The 20,031-nt window shown below is 65.5% G+C and overlaps 2 protein-coding genes across 5 annotated transcripts; one reads left to right on the top strand and one right to left on the bottom strand.

The window, feature by feature from the left end:
- Positions 1–2,983: 2,983 nt before the first annotated feature.
- Positions 2,984–9,866, top strand: GTPBP6 (GTP binding protein 6). Its single transcript, XM_037027689.1, has 10 exons — positions 2,984–3,376; positions 3,911–4,048; positions 4,571–4,641; positions 4,949–5,079; positions 5,421–5,491; positions 6,484–6,642; positions 7,481–7,689; positions 8,109–8,257; positions 8,667–8,819; positions 9,012–9,866. Exons 1-10 carry the CDS (start codon positions 3,007–3,009, stop codon positions 9,133–9,135), a joined length of 1,575 nt encoding a protein of 524 aa, XP_036883584.1. The 5' UTR covers positions 2,984–3,006; the 3' UTR covers positions 9,136–9,866.
- Positions 9,867–9,939: 73 nt separating this feature from the next.
- Positions 9,940–16,924, bottom strand: PLCXD1 (phosphatidylinositol specific phospholipase C X domain containing 1). Of its 4 annotated transcripts, none has more exons than XM_037027690.1 (8): positions 16,811–16,924; positions 16,074–16,335; positions 15,637–15,882; positions 15,014–15,150; positions 13,208–13,336; positions 12,268–12,423; positions 11,164–11,347; positions 9,940–10,657 (listed from the first exon to the last, which is right to left on the bottom strand). In XM_037027690.1, the coding sequence occupies exons 3-8, from the start codon at positions 15,776–15,778 to the stop codon at positions 10,419–10,421; spliced, it is 987 nt and encodes a 328-aa protein (XP_036883585.1). In that variant the 5' UTR covers positions 15,779–15,882; positions 16,074–16,335; positions 16,811–16,924; the 3' UTR covers positions 9,940–10,418. The 4 variants fall into 4 exon arrangements, with proteins under 4 accessions (XP_036883585.1, XP_036883587.1, XP_036883588.1 ...); XM_037027692.1 differs by having other exon boundaries at positions 16,074–16,284; XM_037027693.1 differs by lacking the exon at positions 16,074–16,335.
- Positions 16,925–20,031: the final 3,107 nt, after the last annotated feature.

Raw genomic sequence — 20,031 nt, 5'->3', positions numbered from 1 at the left:
CATCCCCCTGGGCAGCACCCTGGTGGTGCTGGGTGGTCCCCACCTGTTGGACTAAGCTGTTCCTGGGATCTCTGGAGCCTGGGAGGAAACCTGCACAACAGGCCCCTCTCTGGACTCTGGGTTCAGGACAGCCAGGTCCCTGGCAGTTTTCCTCCCGGCACTGGGTGGGTCAGTTTCGTGGGTCCCTTGGTATAAAGTGAGCACTACCCCCCCAGAGGCTCACCCGTTCCTGAGGCCGCGGAGTTGTGGCGGTGGGGGTGCAGCTCCAGACTCCCCCACCCCCAGGCGGACGTGTTTACCCAGGAAGAAAGCATGGGCTCAGGCGCAGAACCACCTCTGCCCACCGGCCTCCCGCCCCTTTCCACGCTCCCACCGACCGGTTCTTAAAGACAACCTGCCTGCCCCGACTCGCCCTGGGCGCGCTGTGCGAGCTGGTCTAAATAGCCCATCAGTCCCACTTGCAGTCTCCTCCTGACCGCCCCCCCACTCCCAACCCCCACCCTGCCTCAATGACGAGACCACCCAGGGAAGCAAGCCCTGCAGGGGGACGAAGCAGGAGGCCCGGACCAGAGCCCAGCAGGTGTGTCGAGGGCGGGTGCAGTACCAGGACTGNCCCCGACTCGCCCTGGGCGCGCTGTGCGAGCTGGTCTAAATAGCCCATCAGTCCCACTTGCAGTCTCCTCCTGACCGCCCCCCCACTCCCAACCCCCACCCTGCCTCAATGACGAGACCACCCAGGGAAGCAAGCCCTGCAGGGGGATGAAGCAGGAGGCCCAGGGCCCGGACCAGAGCCCAGCAGGTGTGTCGAGGGCGGGTGCAGTACCAGGACTGGGAGTGGCACTGAGCCCCGCTCCGCCAGCCCCGTGGCACCTCCGCCCCACCTCGTCCCGTGTGCCCAGTCCTCCCGCCCCCGCGCGCCTCTGTGCAGCCTCCACGCTAGAGCCCAGTCCCCACCCCATGCACCACGCCTGCCCCAGCTCCTGCGCCCCCACCCCGGCCCTTGTGTGCGACCCCAGCATCACTTAAAGGGTTCTGGTTCACGTTAAAAGCCCAAATTAGCAGCTCCTGTACTTCTTGTCATTTCTCCAGCACTACAGGAGAGATTATAGTGGGACGGCTACTTCGTTGTGATGCGCATGCGCGGTGGCTACGAACCAGTCTGTATGAGAACTCAGTACCTGACACCTCGGTAAACACAGAAGCCCAATTAACATGCGGTATTCATGATAAGATGTCCATTAGCTCATTTTCCAGGCAGCCAATATGCAGCGTTGCGTACTTTTTGAAAGTATGTATTCAGGATACATTTTTTACAAAGATTTTATTTGTAGACAAAGGAGGGAAACATGAACGTGGGGTTGCCTCACGTGCGCCCCCGACTGGGGACCTGGCCCCTAACCCAGGCACGTGCCCCGACTGGGAATCGAAAGTGTGACCCTTTGGTTCCACACCAGCCAGGACCCAGATACACTTTAAGTTGAAAAAAAAAAAAGATTTTAAGCAATATACAGGGTGGGGCAAAAGTAGATTTATAGCTGTATGTGAAAGTTTGTTTTTGTATCATTGATTACTTGTATCGGTCTCCGTATGAACAACTGGAAACCTGTTGCTCCACCCTGTATATGATACACATTGTTTTCTGGTAAAAACTTAGATGTACACTCACACGTAGGCATGGGCCCTCCATATCTGCAGGTTCTGCACCGGCGAATTCATCCAGGCAGAGACGGAAACTATCCCGGAGGATCAGGATGAGGAAAGGTTAGGTTGCTGCTGACTGGCAGTTAGCACGTTACCTTGTTGCGGTGAAGTCAGGTCTACCGCGGTTGCACATGTACTGAACACATGCAGCCTGTTTGTGTCATTATTTCTGAAATGATACAGTGTAGCATTTACCTTGCCTTGGCAGTGTATCAAGTAATCTAGACGCAATTTTGAAGTCTACAGGGGAGGATGTGCGTGGCCTGCATCCTATTCCGTTTCATATAAGGCACTGGAGCACCCGTGGATTTGGGTGTCCGAGGGGGGCCCCGGAACCCACCCCCGTGGGTACCGGGGGACGACTGTAGGCAAGCGCGCGTGTCTACAAAGGACTGGTAGACACAAAACCTCAAGGTATCTCTGTGTGGTCACATTGTAAAGGATTTTCGTGTCCTTCTGCTTTCTTTTCTGCACCTCGTCATTACTCTGCTGCAATGTGTCACCTGTTCCCCCGCAGACCAAAATAGGATTCAGAGACCAAGTAACCGGTACACCTGCCCAGATTCCCATCACCGCAAATTCTCTGGGAACAATCACTGACACTCTCGTGGACACTGTGTGTGGAGACAGACGCCGGGGTTCATCCCCTCCTGGCCAGACCGTCACCAAGCCGTAATGAAAGTCCAATTCCTACCAGGTCCTTGAGTCTGTAAAACGTGGAATGCACCACCACGAGCTCACGCGTTCAATCTTTCTCAAGGGTGCAGACCCCCGGGGCGTACTGGGACGCCCCCAAGGCTGGAGGTGGGATCTCCGGGGATGGGAAGACACCCCGGGGCCACACTCGGGCTGCCAGCATACACTCCGGAAACCCTCGGCTGGACTCCGAATCCCCACGCGGCATGAGCAACCCTCCCTAGACTGCCCCGCAGACCGCGATCCGCAGCAGGGGCCATCGGGGACAGGCTCGCGCCCCAAGGCAAAACCTGGGACCGCCGTGCCTGCCGGAGCCAGGCGCGGGAAGGCTCCGGGTGTCGAGAGCGCCCGCCGAGGGGCTGGGCCGGGCCGGAGCCAGCCCCCCCTATTCGCGCCATTTCTAGTCTGGGGGTCCGATGCCAGCCGCCCGCGCGGGTGCAGAACGCGTCCTCGGCGCCTACGCCGCGAGCCCCTCCTTTCCCGGCCACGACCTCCTTTCTTTCAAGCGGCCGCGCACACGTGACACGTACGGCCAATGGGGAGTCCGCACGGTCGCTCGACAGCACCCCCCCCCGAAGCCCCGCCCCCTGGCGTTAGAGAAGACGCGGGATGTGGACCCTGCGGGCCGCCGTCCGCCTGGGGGCCGCGCTCTCTCGCGTGGTTCGCAGCCGGCCAGCTTTGAGGGTCGCGCTGCCCCCGCCGCCGACTTTCTGTCCTGATCGCGCGCTCGCTGCCCTCCATCCGGGTGATCCGGGGGCCTTGCAGGGGCGACGGGGTGGTGGCCGGGGTCCCGGTGCGGATGGCCGGAGCGGCGGAGCCGTACTGGCGGGGGAGGAGGAGGAGCCAGAAGATGCAGAGAACGAGGAAGAGGAGGAAGAACTGCTGCGGAGCGAGCCCTTGCTGCCGGCAGAGGCCCAGCGCGTGTGCCTGGTTCACCCTGAGGTCAAGTGGGGACCGGGGAAGCCGCAGCTGACGCGAGGTGAGCCGGCGCGGGGCTGCTGGCGGCGCTGGCGGGGCGGGGCCTTGAGGGGCGGGGCTTCAGGGACCTACTCAAAACTGGGAGCTGAGAGGCGGGGCTTCAATGGCTGGACTTGATTGGGCCCTGCGCCTAGGGGGCGGGGCTTCGTTTCTGCAACTCGAGACCGGGAATGGGGCTTCGGAGGTTGAATTCAGTACGGGGACCGGCAACCCTGGGGGCTTGGTTCGCGGAAGGTGCGGAGCCGAGGCGCTAGACTTTATGGGGCAGAGAGCTCAGGGGCGGGGCTTCGGTGGCTGGACCTTTTGCGACGGGAAGCCAGGGAGCGGGGCTTCCGGACGGCTGTCCAATTGCCAAAACTCCTACGGTGGAAGTTTGAGGCTGGGGGCTCTTAGGATGAGAGGCAGAGGGGCTGGACTCTGAGGACAAGAACTCAGAGGCTGGTGTTCCTGAGAAGGGGGCTTCAGCGAACCCCTCCCCAAGCTGCCCTAAGTTGGCTGGAAGCAGCCGTCACCGAGGATACTTCTCTCCCGGAAGCCGAGTGGCAGGTAGCAGAGGCGAGAGCCCTGGTCCACACGCTGGACCACTGGTCCGTGGTGGAGACGATGGTGGTGCCGACCAAAATGCCCGACCGGAAGCTCATCTTCGGCAAAGGGACCTTGGAGCACCTGACAGGTGGGTGCGGTGCGCGTGTCCCTGCTTTGCCCCAGAAGAATGGCAACCGCAGGCTGTTGCTGAAACTTGGATCTGACCTCGCTGGGACTGGGACCCGACGTTGAAGAACCTCTAGCCACATCAGAACTCAGTGGAGCCTCCGGGGTGGGCAGTTCAGAGAGGGCAGCCCCAGCCCTGACGTCCCCCTCAGCTGCCCATTCTTAATGTCTGATGTGGGTCCTGCTTGTGAACCGCACTCTCCTGGGACCCTGACAGTCCCCACGTCAGGCTGTCGTGGGCTCCTGGTTCCGAGCAGGTAGTTGGAAGGGGGTGCTCTCTGCCTGTCTGTCTGCCTGAGCCTTGGGTACATGCATTCACTCCCAGTGTGATCTTGGGCCCCAGGTTTTCCCTGGAAGCCAGTGCACCCCTCAGCTGTCCCGAACACCTTGCTGAGAGGGTCTGGTGGCACGGCCGACCCAAGAGCAGGCACTACCCGGGACAGATGTTGTGGGTGGGACCCCTGACGTGAGCTTCTCTCCTCAGAGAAGATCAGAGCATTGTCGGAAGTCACAGCTGTCTTCCTGAACGTGGAGAGGATGTCTGCGTCCACCAAGGTACTCGGGACCCGCCATGTGCCATCCACCCTCATGCGGGGCCTTGGGTCAGCCCGCCCAGTGGGGGGCATGAGACACAGCGTCCCAGACAGCACCACGTCCCCTCCTCTGAGGTCCAATGATGCGGTGGGGTGAAGGACCTGCAGGCTCGTAGGACAAGAGGTGGAGGGGCTGGACTCTGAGGGCAGGAACGCTTAGGCTGGTGCTCCTGAGAAGGGGGCCACCTGTGAGGGGCGGTGACTGGGGGGCTTCAGTGAGCCCCCTCCCAAGCTGTCCTGCAGGTCCCTCACCCGCTCTCCTTTTCCAGAAAGAACTGGAGGCCGTCTGGGGCGTGCAGGTGTTCGACCGATTCACTGTGGTTCTGCACATTTTCCGCTGCAACGCCCGGACCAAGGAGGCACGGCTGCAGGTGGCCCTGGCGGAGCTCCCCGTGCTCAGGTGCTGGCATAGTGTCGGGTGTCGTCACCGAGAGCAGGGCCTCCTGCCTGTTTTCCCAGTCCCAGGGTGGCTGGAGTGTGGGACGGACAGGGTGTGGCCGGCTCCGCCCCCTGCACAGGGGCTGGTGGGATACCCGATGGGGCCCACCCTCCATGGGCACCTCACCCAGTGGGGGACCCTGTGTGACTGACAGTGAAGGCCCATGCGGGAGGGAGGCCCCCAGCACACCGGCCATCTCCGCTCAGGCCACACCCAGTGTGCTGTGTGGCGCCCACTCCCTTCTCCCTGGATGGGCCTCTGCGTCTTCTTCCATCCACGGAGTTGCCCTGTTGCCACGGCAGGTCCAACCTGAAGAACGTAGGAGCCCGCCCGGATGGACGTGGAGCGAGCTCTCGCTACATCATGGGGTCAGGTAGCGTGTCCAGGGTCTGCTCACCAGGTGCTGGGAAGGGGGAGGCGCCGGCAGCCACCACTAGGAAGGGGACAACGTCCCTGCATGATCCCGATGCGGCAGGGGCTGCGCCCGGGGCTGGTCTGCAGTTTTGCGGCCTCATCCAACCAGCTGGGGGTCCGGGTGGCCTCGGGGCAGTTGTAACAGAGGTCCACACACCTGACCGAAATGTCGCCGATTCTACTCCCAGTCGAGGGCAGGTCGAGGGCAGCCCATCGCTGCCCCCTTTTCCCCGCTCTTCCCCTCTCTCTAAACCACAAATTTATTTAAAAAGTCGTTTTAAAAAAGCAATAATTGTTTTACAAAATATAACTTTAAAAAATTTGATCCCTGCCACCCCTGTTCTGGAGACCAGACATCTGAGGTCCAGGGGTCCCGGGGTCGTGCTCCCTCCACAGGCTGCAGGGAGGGGCCTTGCTGCCTCTTCCAGCTCCGGGGGCTCCTGGTGTCCCTGGCCTGGTGGTTGCGTCTCTCCCGTCTCAGTCCCTCCCGTCTCAGCGTCTGTCTCCACATGACTTCTCCTGTGGTCTGCATTTTCTCTTCTGTCCCTTCTAAGGACACTGCCTTTGGATGTAGGGCCATCTGACCCAGGACGACCTCCTCTCAGATCCTTCATCCCACCTGCAAACACCCTGTGCCCGAACAAGGTCTCGTTCCCAGGTTCTGAGGGTCAGGAAGTGGTACATCCCGGGGCTACCCCGCAGCCCACTGGGGCTATCGGGGTTGTTCTTCCAATGCTCTCACTTTCTGCCAAGTGAAGGTGACCTTAGACGTTGGAGGGAGACGGCTGTCAGCAGGAAGCACTTGGTGTGTCAGAACTTTGGGGTGCTGGGTGCAGCTGCCTGGCATCTTGGAGCTCACAGGCCGTGCACCCGCAGGGCTTCAGTCTGCCCGGCCGCTTTGGGCGTTGTCCTCCCGTGTCTGCGCACTGACTCAGCGTCCTGTGGTTGTAGGAGAGTCGTTCATGCAGGTGCGACAGCGCCTCCTGAAGGAGAAGGAGATGAAGATCCGGCAGGCCCTGGAGAGGCTGCGCAGGAAGAGGCAGCTCCTGGGGCGGCAGCGGCAGCGGCGGGAGTTCCCGGTGGTCTCCGTGGTGGGATACACCAACAGTGGTGAGTGGGCCGCGGGTGAAGGGGGGCGGTGCCTGCCCCATGCGGAGACCGCACTCGGAGTCCGGCTGTGCTGCTGGGCAGGCCCCGCGCCCTGAGTCGCAGGCGCTCAGAGGAGCCAGAGGCACCGTGTTCGGGGCTCCTNCCGCAGGGCTTCAGTCTGCCCGGCCGCTCTGGGCGTTGTCCTCCCGTGTCTGCGCACTGACTCAGCGTCCTGTGGTTGTAGGAGAGTCGTTCATGCAGGTGCGACAGCGCCTCCTGAAGGAGAAGGAGATGAAGATCCGGCAGGCCCTGGAGAGGCTGCGCAGGAAGAGGCAGCTCCTGGGGCGGCAGCGGCAGCGGCGGGAGTTCCCGGTGGTCTCCGTGGTGGGATACACCAACAGTGGTGAGGGGGCCACGGGTGAAGGGGGGGCGGTGCCTGCCCCATGCGGAGACCTCACTCGGAGTCCGGCTGTGCTGCTGGGCAGGCCCCGCGCCCTGAGTCGCAGGTGCTCAGAGGAGCCAGAGGCACCGTGTTCGGGGCTCCTCTCTACCATCCCTCCGCAAGCCAGTACCGAACCCGCTGAGGCCCGGCCCTGTCTGGGTGAGGTGGCAGCACCGTGTCCTCAGGGGCCCGTCGTCTGCGTGCAGCCGAGGGCAGTTCCCCCAAGTCCTGCAGCACGCGGGGGTGCGCCCAGGCTACAAAAGCACACGTGTACACCTGGGGACCCCTGCCTCCCAGGGAGTGCAAACCCGGTACCCCCGTGTCAGACAGCCCTGGCGGGGGTGGGGGGGGTCCCCAAGGGGTGCGAGGACCGGGAAGGGCCCGTGACGCAGCGGTGCCCCGGTGCCCGATGCCCAGGGAAGACCACGCTGATCAAGGCTCTGACGGGCGACGCCGCCGCTCAGCCCCGCGACCAGCTGTTCGCCACGCTGGACGTCACGGCGCACGCGGGGTGGCTGCCCTGCCGCATGGCCGTGCTCTACATGGACACCATCGGCTTCCTGTCGCAGCTGCCCCACGGCCTCATCGAGTCCTTCTCCGCCACCCTGGAGGACGTGGCCCGCTCGGTACGTGGGGGGGTGGGGTGGGGGGTGGCAGCCAGGCAGTCAGGGCCGGGCCCCCGAAACACAGCCCAGGGGAGGCCGGGTTGCCCCACAGGACACGTCGTTTTTTTCCAGCGGCCAAATGAGGGGTGACTCTGGTTTTAGTTATTTTTTTCTTTAAGAATTATTTATTTTTAGAGAGGGGAAGGGTGGGGGAGAAAGAGGGAGAAAACCATCCCTGTAGGGTTCCCTCTAGAGTGCCCCCTAGTGGGGGCCTGGCCCGCAGCAGGGGTGGGGAGCGGCCCAGGGGACTCTGCTGGGCAGGACTCAGCGAGGAGCCTGTCCACTGGGGACAGCCTGGGGCAGCGGGCCCTGGGTGGGTCTCCGTGTGGGGCTGACACCGGTGTCCTCGAATGTCCTGCCACGCGGCCGTCGGTCCCCAGGACGTCATCGTGCACGTGAGAGACGTGAGCCACCCTGAGCGTGAGCTGCAGAAAGCCAGCGTGCTCTCCGCCCTGCGTGGCCTGCGCCTGCCCGCGCCACTGCTGGACTCCGCGCTGGAGGTCCACAACAAGGTGGACCTGGTGCCCGGGTGAGCTGCGCCCGCCTGCCTTGTCCCCGCCCACGACCGGGGAGGCCCACGCCCACAGGGGCCTCTCGGGTGGCAGCGTGTGCTGCCCCTGGTACAGGGGAGGCCGCGCGCATGGTGGCCTGGCCTGTTCAGGAAGGCGGGGGCGCTGGGGTGCTCTCGACCTAGCTGCCGTGTGTCACGTGCCACCAGCTGCGAGCCCCCAGAGCGGTGCCTGCCCTCCGCACAGTCCGTGTTTCACCGCAGGCTCTTGCCCAGACTCCCCTACTACGGCCCATCCGGAGAGAGGCGGCGTCCCCTCCTGGGACAGCCTGAGGAGGTGTCATGGTCGGGGCTCCGTGGGCAGGGGCCCTGTGGGGACCCTCGCTCTGCTGACTGCGGCTGAGCCAGGTCCCTGGCCGTCCCCACCCAGGTACAGCCCATCGGAACCAGGTGCCCTGGCCGTGTCCGCCCACCTGGGGCTGGGGCTGGAGCAGCTGAAAGCCGCGCTGGAAGACGCCGTGCTGAGAGCCACGGGCAGACGGGTGCTGACCCTGCGCGTCCGCCTGGCGGGGCCGCAGCTGAGGTGTGTCCGGCCGCGGGGCGGGCAGGGTGTTGCCGGGCGGCTGTGCGGCCTCGGTGCCTGCGGGGCACTTGGTCAGGTGCGTTCTGAGCAGCAGCGTGGCCTCCACGCGTCCCATTGGGTCCCTCCGCAAGCGTACCCTGAGCGCGCTGTGCGTCCCACGCTGCTGCCCCCCTAAGCCGGCCCTCCCCGCAGTTGGCTGCACCAGGAGGCCACGGTGCAGGACGTGCAGGTGGTCCCGGAGGCCGGCGTGGCCGACGTCACGGCCATCATCAGCAACTCTGCCTACGGCAGATTCCGGAAGCTCTTCCCAGAGTGAACTGGCACCTGTGACCGGGACCGTCCTGTGCGCCCGAGAGGGAGGCGGGTCCTGTGTGGAGGTGGCGGCTGCAAGTGGCAGGTCAGTGGGCCGGCAGCAGTCTGCGTGGACGGGGTGTGCTCCCGGAAGTTTCCCCTGCTGGACTTGAACCCTCCGTTTCCCAGTCCGTACTCCGGCCTCCGCCCGGAGCTAGACCCACAAGCAGGAAGGTGCTTCTTGGAGCCAAACTGCCGCGGAGACGGCCGCTGCTGAGCACGGGGCGGGAGCCCGAGACAGAGGCCGGGTACAGAGCTGCAGCTTCCACAGACACGCGCCTCTGGGAGCCCACGCAGCCCAGCACGCCTCCAAACGACGTGCGGAGCGCAGGGGTTCCGTTTGCATCTTTCCTCACGTGAGAAGTGTCTGTGCGCGTCTTCCCTTAGACTGGCGCTCAACCTCCCGTCTGAGTACCGTGTCTTCACGGCCCCGAGCGTCAGTGTGCGCGGGGGTGATGGGGCGGCGCCCTCCGCCCAGGGCTGTGCTGAGTCTGCCGAAGGGACCTGAACCGGACTGAACCCAGCGCAGCGCCATCCTCATCTCCGGAGACGCTGGGACGCACACGCCGCGGACACGCCCCATCACTGCAGCCGACCGCCCGCCCGCCTGCTGCCCGCACCCCTGGACGTCCCACACCTGCCGCTGACCAGGCCGTCCGCGGCTCCAAACGCAGAGAATAAATCAGTGAGGACTGACCTCCGGGTGGTAGTGCTCACGTGACCCGGCAGCCTGGGATGGGCGCACACCCAGGTATGGGAGGCAGCGCCAGGGCTGCCGGGAGCCCCTGGGGGTGATGGCCCGACCCAGCCGTCCCTGAGAGCCTGGGCCACAGGGCACCAGCTAGCCTCCGGATGAGCTCCCCTCCCCAGAGGTCTCTGAACTCAAGGGGGCTTCTCCCGCAGGGGCCACGTCCCCGGTTCAGAGGTGCAGCCCACAGAGCAGTGCCCCGTGGCCTCCCGGGGGCACCCACCCCCCTCACTGGCTGTCCCTCCGAGAGGCTTGCCTGCCTGCCTGCCTGCGGGGTCCGAAAGGCACAGCAGGAACTCAGCGACGGGGGCCCAGAGTCAGGGCTGAGGCCTCAGGGCTCCCGGGGAAAGGTGCTCCGGAGAGGGGGCTTCCTTTGGGGGGCAGGTGGTACCTGTTGCCCGCCCCAGGCAGTCTTGGGGCCACTCGTGGTTTCGGGGCCGCTGTGCCCAAGGAGCCCATCTCAACACAGCCCCCTGCGCCGGGAGGGCGGGCAGCCTTGGTCAGCAGCCCAGCAGCTTCTCGTTGAGCCTGATGACGTCGCTGACGAACGTGCCGGCGCCGATGAAGTCCCCCGCGATGATGTTGGTGCAGCGCGGGCCGGGCCCCGGGCTCTGCTCCCGCACCCAGGCGCCCAGCGGCGGCAGGCCCCGCAGCGTCATCTTCCGCAGCGACTGGGACGGGTGCGCCAGGATGTACTCCAGGTTCTCCGTGAGGTTGATGCCGGCCACAAACATGCCGTCTGCAGCACGGAGGGTGGGGCCGGTGACTCCGAGTCCCCAGGAGAGGCGCCAGCCCGCCTGTGTCCCCTGCAGCTCCCCCCCAGGGTTTCGGCTCCCCCTTCAGAAACGACAAGAACTCGGCCCGCTGGGCTGGACCACAGTGTCCAGTCTGTGTGCTCTCGTCATTTCTGAGCACGCCCGGCGGAAGTGGCCCCAAAGGCCCCCTGTCCAGATCCCGTGTGGGGACGGAATAGCGTCCCCAAGGGTCCTATGTCTTAGTCTCCGTGTACACACGTGGCATGGGGGGGGGGTCCCATGGGCATGTCCACATGTGTGTGGACAGGTGCACATACGGGCATGCCGGGTGTGTGCACACTTGTCTGTACACACGTGTGTGCACATGCATGTCACGTGTGGCTGTGCCCACGTATTTAATCTGCAAGCAGAACCACACACTGTTTGGCCAGCCCCCCCTGTTGGGCCCAGCCCACGCGTGTGACCTGCCCCCCGCGCAGCACACACCCACCTGGGCGGCCGAAGCTCTTCATGTGCTCCAGGTAGTGGATGAGCTTCTTGGGCTTCACCTGGTTGCCCCACCAGTAGGGCACGCCGGGCCACAGCGCCCGGTGCCGGCTCACGGAGGCCGCGTCCTCGTAGGAGAGCAACACCTGCTGGCCCCGCGCCCACAGCTGGCGCAGCGTGGGCACCTCCTGCAGGGCAGGGGCAGGTCAGAGCTGGGGGGTGTCGGGGTCTAGGGGTGGGCAGGGTGGCAGGGGGCTTCTCTGTCTGTGTCATAGCATCGGTTTGTCACGGGACACGGATGCCCGCTTCTTTCCATGTGGCCTGGTCCCACTCGGTTCATCTCGGGACAGAGGGTCACCGGGAGTCAGCGTGACACGTGAGAGGGCAACTCTACTGTCCCTCCATGTCTGGCAGTCTCGTGTCCCCACCCTCAGTGACATCCCTGGGAGACTTGGGACAGCTGGCACACCCCCCGTGGCAGCCTGTCCCCCAGGTGCCCTCTTGGGGACAGAACGGGGTGTCCCCTGGCTCATCGCAGCGCTGCCGTCTGCTTCACCCCAGGCCCATCAGGGTCCGACTGTGCTGCTGACTGTCACTGGGGCAGGGCCAGGCGCAGCACAGGGTGCATGGACATGGGGTCGGCCTAAACCCCCCCCCCCCGGGGGTTGAACTCCCACTCCCCAGAGGGGAAGGGGACAGAGCTGAGATGCCAGCAGCCGACACAGACTTAGCTGCTTTGTGAAACCACAGTGGGAGTGTGGGCTGACCTGCGTCCCCAAGTTCACAGGTCAGAGCCCTGACCTGACAGGTCTCTATACACGTGATTTAGGAGAAACGAGGTCCCTAGGGTGGCCCTGATCCCACAGGACTGGGGTCCTTGTAAGAATAGGAGGTGGGGACAGAGACACGCCCAGAGGGACGCCTGTGTGAGGACACGGGGAAGACGGCCATCCACAGGCCCAGGAGCAAGGCCTCAGGAGGACCCAGCCCTGCCCACCGCTGGGTGACATCATGGTCACATCAGGGGAGCCCATGAGCAGAGGCAGCCTGTGCTGTGTTCTGACCCCAACTCCCCCCAGGAGCTGTGCAGAGGCCTGGCCCGTCTCACCCCTCGGGGACACAGCATGTCCCCAAAGATGTTCTTGATGCAGGTGACCAGGTACTCGTGCAGGTCTTGCGTCATGCCCTCGAAGTTCCTGCATGCCAGGATGACCACCTCCCGGGGGTGGCTCTCCAGCCACTCGGAGATCTCGGTGAGCGTGTCCTGGGCAGGGACAGGGGTGCACGGCCTGACACAGCCTGACAGTCACACAGTCTGACACAGCCTGACCCAGCCTGACCCAGCCTGTCACAGTCACACAGCCTGACACAGCCTGACACAGTCACACAGCCTGACCCAGCCTGGCACAGTCACTCAGCCTGACCCAGCCTGGAATTCAGGGATAACCCTTGCCATGTACAGCCAGCCAGCACACGGGCCAGGTTCCAAGGAGCATACACAGAAGGCATCTGGCTGCCCTCTCTGGACCCCACTGCCCAAGGGACACTGGGCCAGCTGGCCACAGGTGTGGGGAGAAGTGTGCACGTACACACGTGTGTGGCTGTGTGTATGGAGTACCACGTGCAGACAGTGTGCCTGCGTGTGTGTGCCGTCCACACTGAGGATGCTGTGTGTGCAGGCGCTAGCCCGGGATGTCCCGGGAGCATGCCAGGCCCGCAGGTGACCACCTGTAGAGGGAGGTCCAGAGCTGGCCTCTCCCCACCCCAGGGGTCTACAGAGGGGCCCAGGGCAGCTGTGGAGCGGACGGTGGCCCGTCCGATTGCGGCTTTGGGCACACCGGTGCAGCCGCTGACAGCGGGAGGGACGGAGACCAGCTGCACGGGCGGCAGAAAGTCCAGGGAGATGCACATCGGCAAGACTCCAGGCAGCCCCACGGAGCAAGCGCGTGTGGGCCCGTGTGGGCCCAGAGGCCTCGATGACCGGGAGTGGCTGGCCACATCCCGCCCGGAGCCCCGGCCGGCCACCCCTGTGCCCGGTGGGTGCCCACCTCCACCAGCACCGTCGTGTACATCATGTGCACAAAGTGCAGGTTCTTCTCAGAGCCGCCCGGCTCGTGCGCGATCCGCAGGTCCAGGTACCGCACCCCCGCGTCCAGCTGCTCCGTCACCGTCAGCACCTGCACACCCAGGGGGGTCACCTCTCGGTGGGTGGCGCCGGGGGGGGGGGGCTCCCACCTCACACCCACGCTGCCCGGCTCGCTCATCGGCGCCCCGTGCTGTGTCGCCAAGGTCGGCTCACAGCACAGGCAACCACGGGAGCCCAGGTCTCCCACGTGGGTCCAGCTCTTCAGGGGACACGGGCCAGTGGAGCCACACAGCATCCCTGAGGTGGGGCCTGTCCTGGGAAGCAGCCAGGCCGGCCCCCAGCCGACGACGTGCCCTCGGCTCGGCCCCGGACTTGGAGATTCCTTCAGGGTCCCACCTTGCTTTCCTCCCAGGCCCTCACTGGAAGGAGCCCTCCCCCCAGGGCCCCCCAAAGCCCTGCTGGGCCCTGGGAGGTCAGAGCCTGTTCAGGAAGGTTGACTCCAGTGGGGACTCTCCACCCGGAAGAAGCTCCAGGAGAGGCAAGGAGGAATCAGTGACAAGAACAGAGGCTGAACACCGCCCCCACCAGGGCACCAAGGGAAAGCCACGCAAACACCACACACAGGGCAACCCGTGGCCTCTGCCCCCACCCCACAGAGTCAGGAGGGAGATCAGAAAATCAATGTGGCCAGGGCTGGTGTAGCTCAGTGGATGGACCGCGGACCTGCAAACCAAAGGATCGCAGTTCGATTCCCAGTCAGGGCACATGCCTGGGTAGCAGGCCAGTTCCCAGCAGGGGGCGCATGAGAGGCACCACATATGGATGTTTCTCTTCCTCTCTCCTTCCCTCCCCCTCTAAAGATGAATGTAAATAAAATCTTTAAAAAAAAACAGGAAAAAAAGAAAATGGGAGACGAAATGGTATTTTTCCTCTCTCCAAACCAGTACCAGAAAAGGTCAGGAGTAATACCGCATGAAAGTAAACGAAAATGGTACTCTGCCCCCGGTAGCAGCAATAATGGAAAAGCAGAATCTGCGTAAAGGAAAAGAAGAAAGACGAAGACCTCTGCCCAGAAGAGCAGAAGCAGCGAGAAACGTCAACCTCAACCTCGAGGACGTCCACAGCAATGGGCTCTGCTCAGAGCGACGGCAGGCAGACAAACCAGGAACGGCCGGCCGTGAGAACGGTTTGCAGCGCGGGAGGCCCTGCAGGGAGCTGGGTCTCTGCTCCACTCGCCCCCAACCCCACTGGCGGGGCAGGACTGAACCCTGCTGAGTGCTGGGCCGGGTGCGCAGCGCATGCAAAGGCCTGGGCGGGTGTCCCGGGTCCCGGATCCCAGGCCCCAAAGGCACAGGCTCCTGGTACCTGCAGCCACGTAGGTCACACATGCTCCTGGGACCCGGGGCCACCAGCCCGCCAGTCCCCTCCCCGGCCGGCTGGCCGGGTGGGTGGCACCCGTCTGACACCCCCCCAGCCCCCCCCTCCACCCCCGCATGGCTCCCCGGAAGGTCTCGGTTCCGCACCTTCTGACGCCGCGGGCCTCCCAGCAACAACCCCCGGGTCGGCCGGTCGCACCGCCGCCCCCGTGTGGCTGTACGGTGAAGTGCAGCCTGTGCAGCTACCTGCGCCGCTCCTTGGGAGCCTTCCAGCCCTTCCCANGGGTTGTTTGTTCTCCTTCCCCCCCCCCGGGGGGTGGGGGGGGCGCCGGGGGGGGGGGGGGGGGGGGGGGGCGCGGCTCGGCCCGAGCCCCGCGCCCGCACACACTCACCTGGGTGACCGACCACTTGAGCACGGCGGGCTGGGTGACGCAGGGCAGCACCCTGGCCAGCAGCTGCAGCAGCGGGGACTGCGTGTGGGAGATGGGGCACCTCCTGTTCAGGCTGTAGGTCATCGTGTCGTGGCTGCCTGCAAGGAAGCCCGCACGGCGGCCGTGAGCCCCTCCCCAAGGTGTGCGTGGCGCCGCGCGTGGAGCTCTGACCGGCAACAGGCAGGGAGCACGCAGGACACTCGTGGAGAGCATGCCGAGAACACTGGGACGGCAGCCCCCAAGTCAGACCCTCCCAGAGCCGGTCATTAGACCTGTGTGGACACAGGGCCTTTGCAGGCGGGATGAGGGAAGGCACTGAGAGGAGGTCGTCCTGGGTCAGGGTGGCCCTGTGTCCAGTGAGTGTCCTGAGAAGTGACAGAAGAGGAGACGCAGACCCAGAAGAGAAGCCACGTGAAGACGGAGGCAGAGACGGGAGGGACATAGCCACCAGCCCAGGGACTCCCGGAGCCCCCCGGAGCTGGAAGAGGCGGCAAGGACCCTCCCTGCAGCCCGAAGAGGGAGCGCGGCCCTGGGACACCCTCAGGACGCTTCCTGCAGCTCACCCCCGCCGGGCAGGCACTCACCTGGGATGGCCAGGTGGTGCAGGGGGACGTCCCAGAGCCGGGGACACAGCGCTGACATCCAGTCCGCGTTGCCATTCTTCGCCGGGCAGGGCAGGCCCGGGCGGGTGCTGGACGAACTCTCCTGCCCACCTGCCGGCATCATGGTGGGGGTTCGGGGCCCCCCAGGAGCTGAGGAGGGGCAGGAGGTCGTGCAGAGGGAAACCCCAGGACACCAGGGCCACTCTTCTCACCGCGCTGGGGCAGCAGCTGTGAGAGAAAAGAAATCAGACTTCTTCCAGGCCTGGGTGGGAGGTTGGGAGGGTACGAGAGTGGGGAGAGTCCCGACAGAGACAGACAGACAGAGAGACAGACAGGCAGAATCACAGATACGGAGATACAGAAAGGCACCCAGAAGGCCCCAGCAGCCCCAAAGGCGCTTTCCCACGGGGGGCGCTCACTGTGGGGTTACACCGGCGCCCCAGGGCCGTGGGGGTGGGGTGCAGAGCTACGCCGCAGGGTCTGAGTGCGGGTCTTCGGTCCCCGGGGGAGGGGCGGACGGCGGACCTGGTCAGCGCAGCGGCCCACGGGGCTGGACCCCGACGCAGGAATTCTGCAGCTCCGGAGGGAAGGGTGAGCGGTTGACTCGAGGTCCGTCGGTCGCAGAGACAGCTGGAGGAGAGCGAGCTCTTTCTCAGGACGAGCAGACGAGGCGACACGCTCCTGTCGGGCGGGCGCCAGGGTCAGGACGCGCCGACCGGGCTCTGCGGAGACCCGCGGGGCCCGACCTCCTCCCCCGCCCCTGGCGCACAGGCGGCCTCCGCACCCCCCGGGCTTCCCGGGACCCGCAGCAGCACCTGCGGCCCCGTCCCGCCAACCTGACGGGGGGAGACCCCTGAGCAGCCGCGGGCCCAGCTGGCAGGTGAATAATCCGAAGGGTGAGCCGCTGCCCCGGCGGGCGGCATTCCCACCTGGCCGCAGTCCGGCCGAGGGACCCTCCCCGCCGGGCAGACCGAGGGAGCGGCCCTGGAGTCCCGGGGACCCCGCAGTGCGTGGCCCAGAGAGTTCCCACTGTCCCTCCGGGCGGTGACTCCCTCTGCCCGGCACTGCTGCGTCGGGTTGGGGACAGGTCGGCGGGCCGCTCCGCGCCCACCCGTCTCCCTGCGGGGACTCGGGTCATCCGACCAGCGACACCCACCTGCGTGGTGCCCAGGTCCTCACAGCAAAGCCCCCTCTGTGACCTCTGTCCCCAGCGTTGTCCCCGCCGAGACGCGGTGCTTCCTAGAGCAGCTCCTCGCTCATTGGCCGCGCGCTGCGCCCGCCCAGGAGGAGGCGCCAGAGGAGGGACCTCAGCACGCGACTCCACCCAGGCCGCAGAGGGGTGCTGGGGGCGGGCAGTGGCGCCCCGAGTCCGGACCAGGGTCCTGCGGTGGGGCCAGCCCTGCCGCGGAGAAGGGGGTCCTGTCCTCACAGCCCCAGACTCTCGTGGGGACAGTGGGGACGCCCAGGCCATTGCTGTGAGTGACAGAGGACGGGACAGGAGGGTGTCCCGGGGTGACCCCAGGGTCAGTGCTCAGAGGCCAGGACTCGACCCGGCAGCCCGACCCCTCCGACCGCTGTCCCTCCCCACCTGGGTGCGGTCACTCTGGGCCCGGGCCCAGAGCAAACCCTGCGCCCTCCCAGGCCTCCGGTTGCATCAGGCCTTGCGGCGGGGCCTGTGATCTTGCCCCGAGTGGCCGCCTGCCGTCCTCAAGTGTCCGGCCCTCCAGCCCCAAGTGGCCCTTGTCCCGGGCCCACCAGGGTGGGTCGCCTGAGTGCGACGAGTGGATTTCCAGGACTCGTCCACCCCGCGGGCTTCTCCGCCTCGTCCCCGTGGGCCAGGAGCCCAGCCGGCTGGGACCCTCGCCCTCCTCCCTCTCTGGACCCCTCTCTGGGATTCGGTGGGCCCTCCACTCAGCAAAGGGCCTCGTGCCCCCACGTCCCTGGGCCGGCCCAGGGTGGACAGAGCCCGGGGGCGGGGGCAACCGTGGAGGGACGTTCCAGCAGGCTCAGAGGGCGGGGTGTTGGGGTGCACTTGTTTCTCTAACCCCCTGGAGCAGGCGCCCCTCCTCTGAGTCGGAGGCGGGGGGCTCCTTTCCGGGCCCCGGCTCCTCTCCCACGTGCCCCTCTCCCGAAGCCCCCCCCCCCACAGTCTTCGAGCAGATGATCATGAGATTTCCACCCCAAATGACATGCAAACTCTACGATCCCAAGCAGAAAAAAGGGCAGCCCACTTACTCAAACCGTAATAAATCCGTTCCACTCCGAAACAAATGAGAAGATGTTAAAAACAGCAAAAGATAAAGATAATTGTTACACCAGCCACACACGCGCGGGCAGCCGCGCGGCCGGTGTGAACGGCGGAAGACGGACACCAGGGGGCGCCGTCTCTGAGGCGCCGAGAACTCGGGACTCCGCGGGGCGGCGCCCGGAGTCCTGGGTGCAGCGGGTCCGTGTGGCTGGGACAGGTCGGACCAAGGCAGGCGAGAGCTGGGGTCAGGTTCCGCGGTGAGAGCTAAGCTGGGGTGGCTGCCGGGGTTGGTTCAGGACTGGGTTTCGGGTTGGCGCTGTGAGTTAGCAGTTACATGAAAACACGATGTGTGGGCCTGGGTTTAGGTTCAAGGTTAGAGACTGGATGCCCAGGTTACAGGTTCGGATTTCGAGGTCAGAGTCTGGCATTTGTGGTTAGGGTCATGGGACAGGTGAGTGTGAAGGCTGCGGGTTAGGTTTAGCGTTGTTACCCTTTAATTTAGGGTTACAGAGTCAGAGGGGAGGTGGGGTGAGAGGTGGGGGCTGGAGCTAGGGTTTGGGTTCGGGGGTCAGGGTAAGGATCGAGGCAAAGGTCAAGATCGAGTTCAAGGGTCAGAACCAAGGACTCAGTGAGAATCAGGGGTTAGGGGTCAGGGTTAGGGCTGGGCGAGCAAAGGTCAGAAGCCAGGACAGACACATAAAAGAGGAGGAGAAGCCCGCGCCGCAGCGGCCACCGAGGGCCTCCCGCTCCAAGGGCCTCAAGGGGCTTGTCCTGGACGCGGGGGCCCAAGCGACTCACTGGCCCCGGTCGCTGCACACGGGGACGCGGGCGCCTTCACGAGACTCCCGACGCCGGTGAGGTGCCGCCCCGTTTGGCATCAGGGAAGCGGTTGCTCCCAGTCACGTCTCACGTACACACACCCCACAGCATCCGCACCCAGTGCCCTTGTTCCGTCACTCGGTCCCCGCTGCCCCGAGTGGCCACACGTGCCTCGCACGTGGGCGCTCAGGACGGCGCTCCCGCAGAAGCCACGCAAGCCCCGGTGGGGACGACAGGGTGGTCTCTGGGGCTTCGCCCAGCCCCCAGGCCCGCCTCCCCTTGCACACCCGCCCCCGGGGCGAGAATGAAGGCACCTGTGTCCCTTTCACCAGGGTGTGTCCTGTATCACACGCGAGATGCCCGTCCCCGGGCCTGACACCAGTAAATGCTTCACACGCACTTCCCGCGAGCACGCGATCCCTTCTCCGGCCGGACTTGCCCGACGCTCCGCTCGGCCTCCCTGCGGTTCTGACGGTCCCGATCGTCCGGCCTGGAACCCTTCTCGGGTCCAGGCTGCCTCCACCCCGGGGCCAGCCGATCCCTTCTGTCCCCTCCCAGCGGCTGCAGGACCGGCGCGCGCGGGCGCATGAACCCGCGTGAGCGGAGGGGCGTCGGCGCGGCGGGGCAGACGAGGGTCCGCGACTGAGAGTGGAGGGGACGCGGTGCTGCGGGCCAGGGAACTTCAAGAACTTAATGGGGAGGAGTGACGGAGGGGCCCGGGAGGGGTGTTGGGGCGGCGGAGGGGCAGGTGGGATGCGATCCCGGCGGGTTGGGGTCGGGGGTGGGGGTCGAAGCCCCGGTGGGAAGGGGCGGGCGGCGCGTGTCTGGAAGGAGGATCGGAGCCTGGTGCTCGGTGCTGGGAAGCGTCGGGCACGGAGAGGGTGGGCCGGACGCGCCTCCGGAGGCGTGAACGGGCTACTTGGGGGGGGCGGCAGGGGGGAGGGCCCGGGAGGCATTTGGGTGGAACAGAGAGAACGGAGGTTTCGGGTCGGGGACCTACGCGTGGGGCGGCGGTGACAGAAACCGTGTGAAGCTCCAGGAGGGTTGGGGGCAGGGAGATAGGGCGGGAGACGACGGGACACCGGTTCGCGCGCTCACACAGGCTTGGGGGTCCCTCTTCCCTGTCGGAAGGAAAGGAAAGCCGAGTGGAGCGACCTCACCCTGGGCGACAAGCGCGCCCCGCCTCCCGCCTCTCAATGGCGCGCACGGGGCGCAGCGCGGGTCCCGGGGTTCGAGGAACCGGAGCCGGCTGGGGGTTCACCGGACGTGCTCGCGGAGGGCGCCTGGCTCACCCCTCTCTTTCCTGGTTG

Source organism: Sturnira hondurensis, unplaced genomic scaffold (assembly GCF_014824575.4).
Source record: "Sturnira hondurensis isolate 20B ecotype Veracruz unplaced genomic scaffold, ASM1482457v3 Scaffold0019234, whole genome shotgun sequence".
In the NCBI taxonomy this organism is placed as follows: Eukaryota; Metazoa; Chordata; class Mammalia; order Chiroptera; family Phyllostomidae; genus Sturnira; species Sturnira hondurensis.
Note: the sequence above shows the minus strand (reverse complement) of the source record. Positions and strands in the feature narration are given on the sequence as shown.

Coding starts and splice junctions, on each gene's coding strand:
- GTPBP6 (XM_037027689.1), top strand. CDS start 3,007: ATGTGGACCCTGCGGGCCGCCGTCCGCCTGGGGGCCGCGCTCTCTCGC. Junction 4,049..4,570: donor GACCTTGGAGCACCTGACAG/GTGGGTGCGGTG, acceptor TTCTCTCCTCAG/AGAAGATCAGAGCATTGTCG. Junction 5,492..6,483: donor TCGCTACATCATGGGGTCAG/GTAGCGTGTCCA, acceptor CTGTGGTTGTAG/GAGAGTCGTTCATGCAGGTG.
- PLCXD1 (XM_037027690.1), bottom strand. CDS start 15,778: ATGATGCCGGCAGGTGGGCAGGAGAGTTCGTCCAGCACCCGCCCGGGC. Junction 15,151..15,636: donor GCACCACCTGGCCATCCCAG/GTGAGTGCCTGC, acceptor GCTTCCTTGCAG/GCAGCCACGACACGATGACC. Junction 13,337..15,013: donor TCAAGTGGTCGGTCACCCAG/GTGAGTGTGTGC, acceptor CTGGGTGTGCAG/GTGCTGACGGTGACGGAGCA.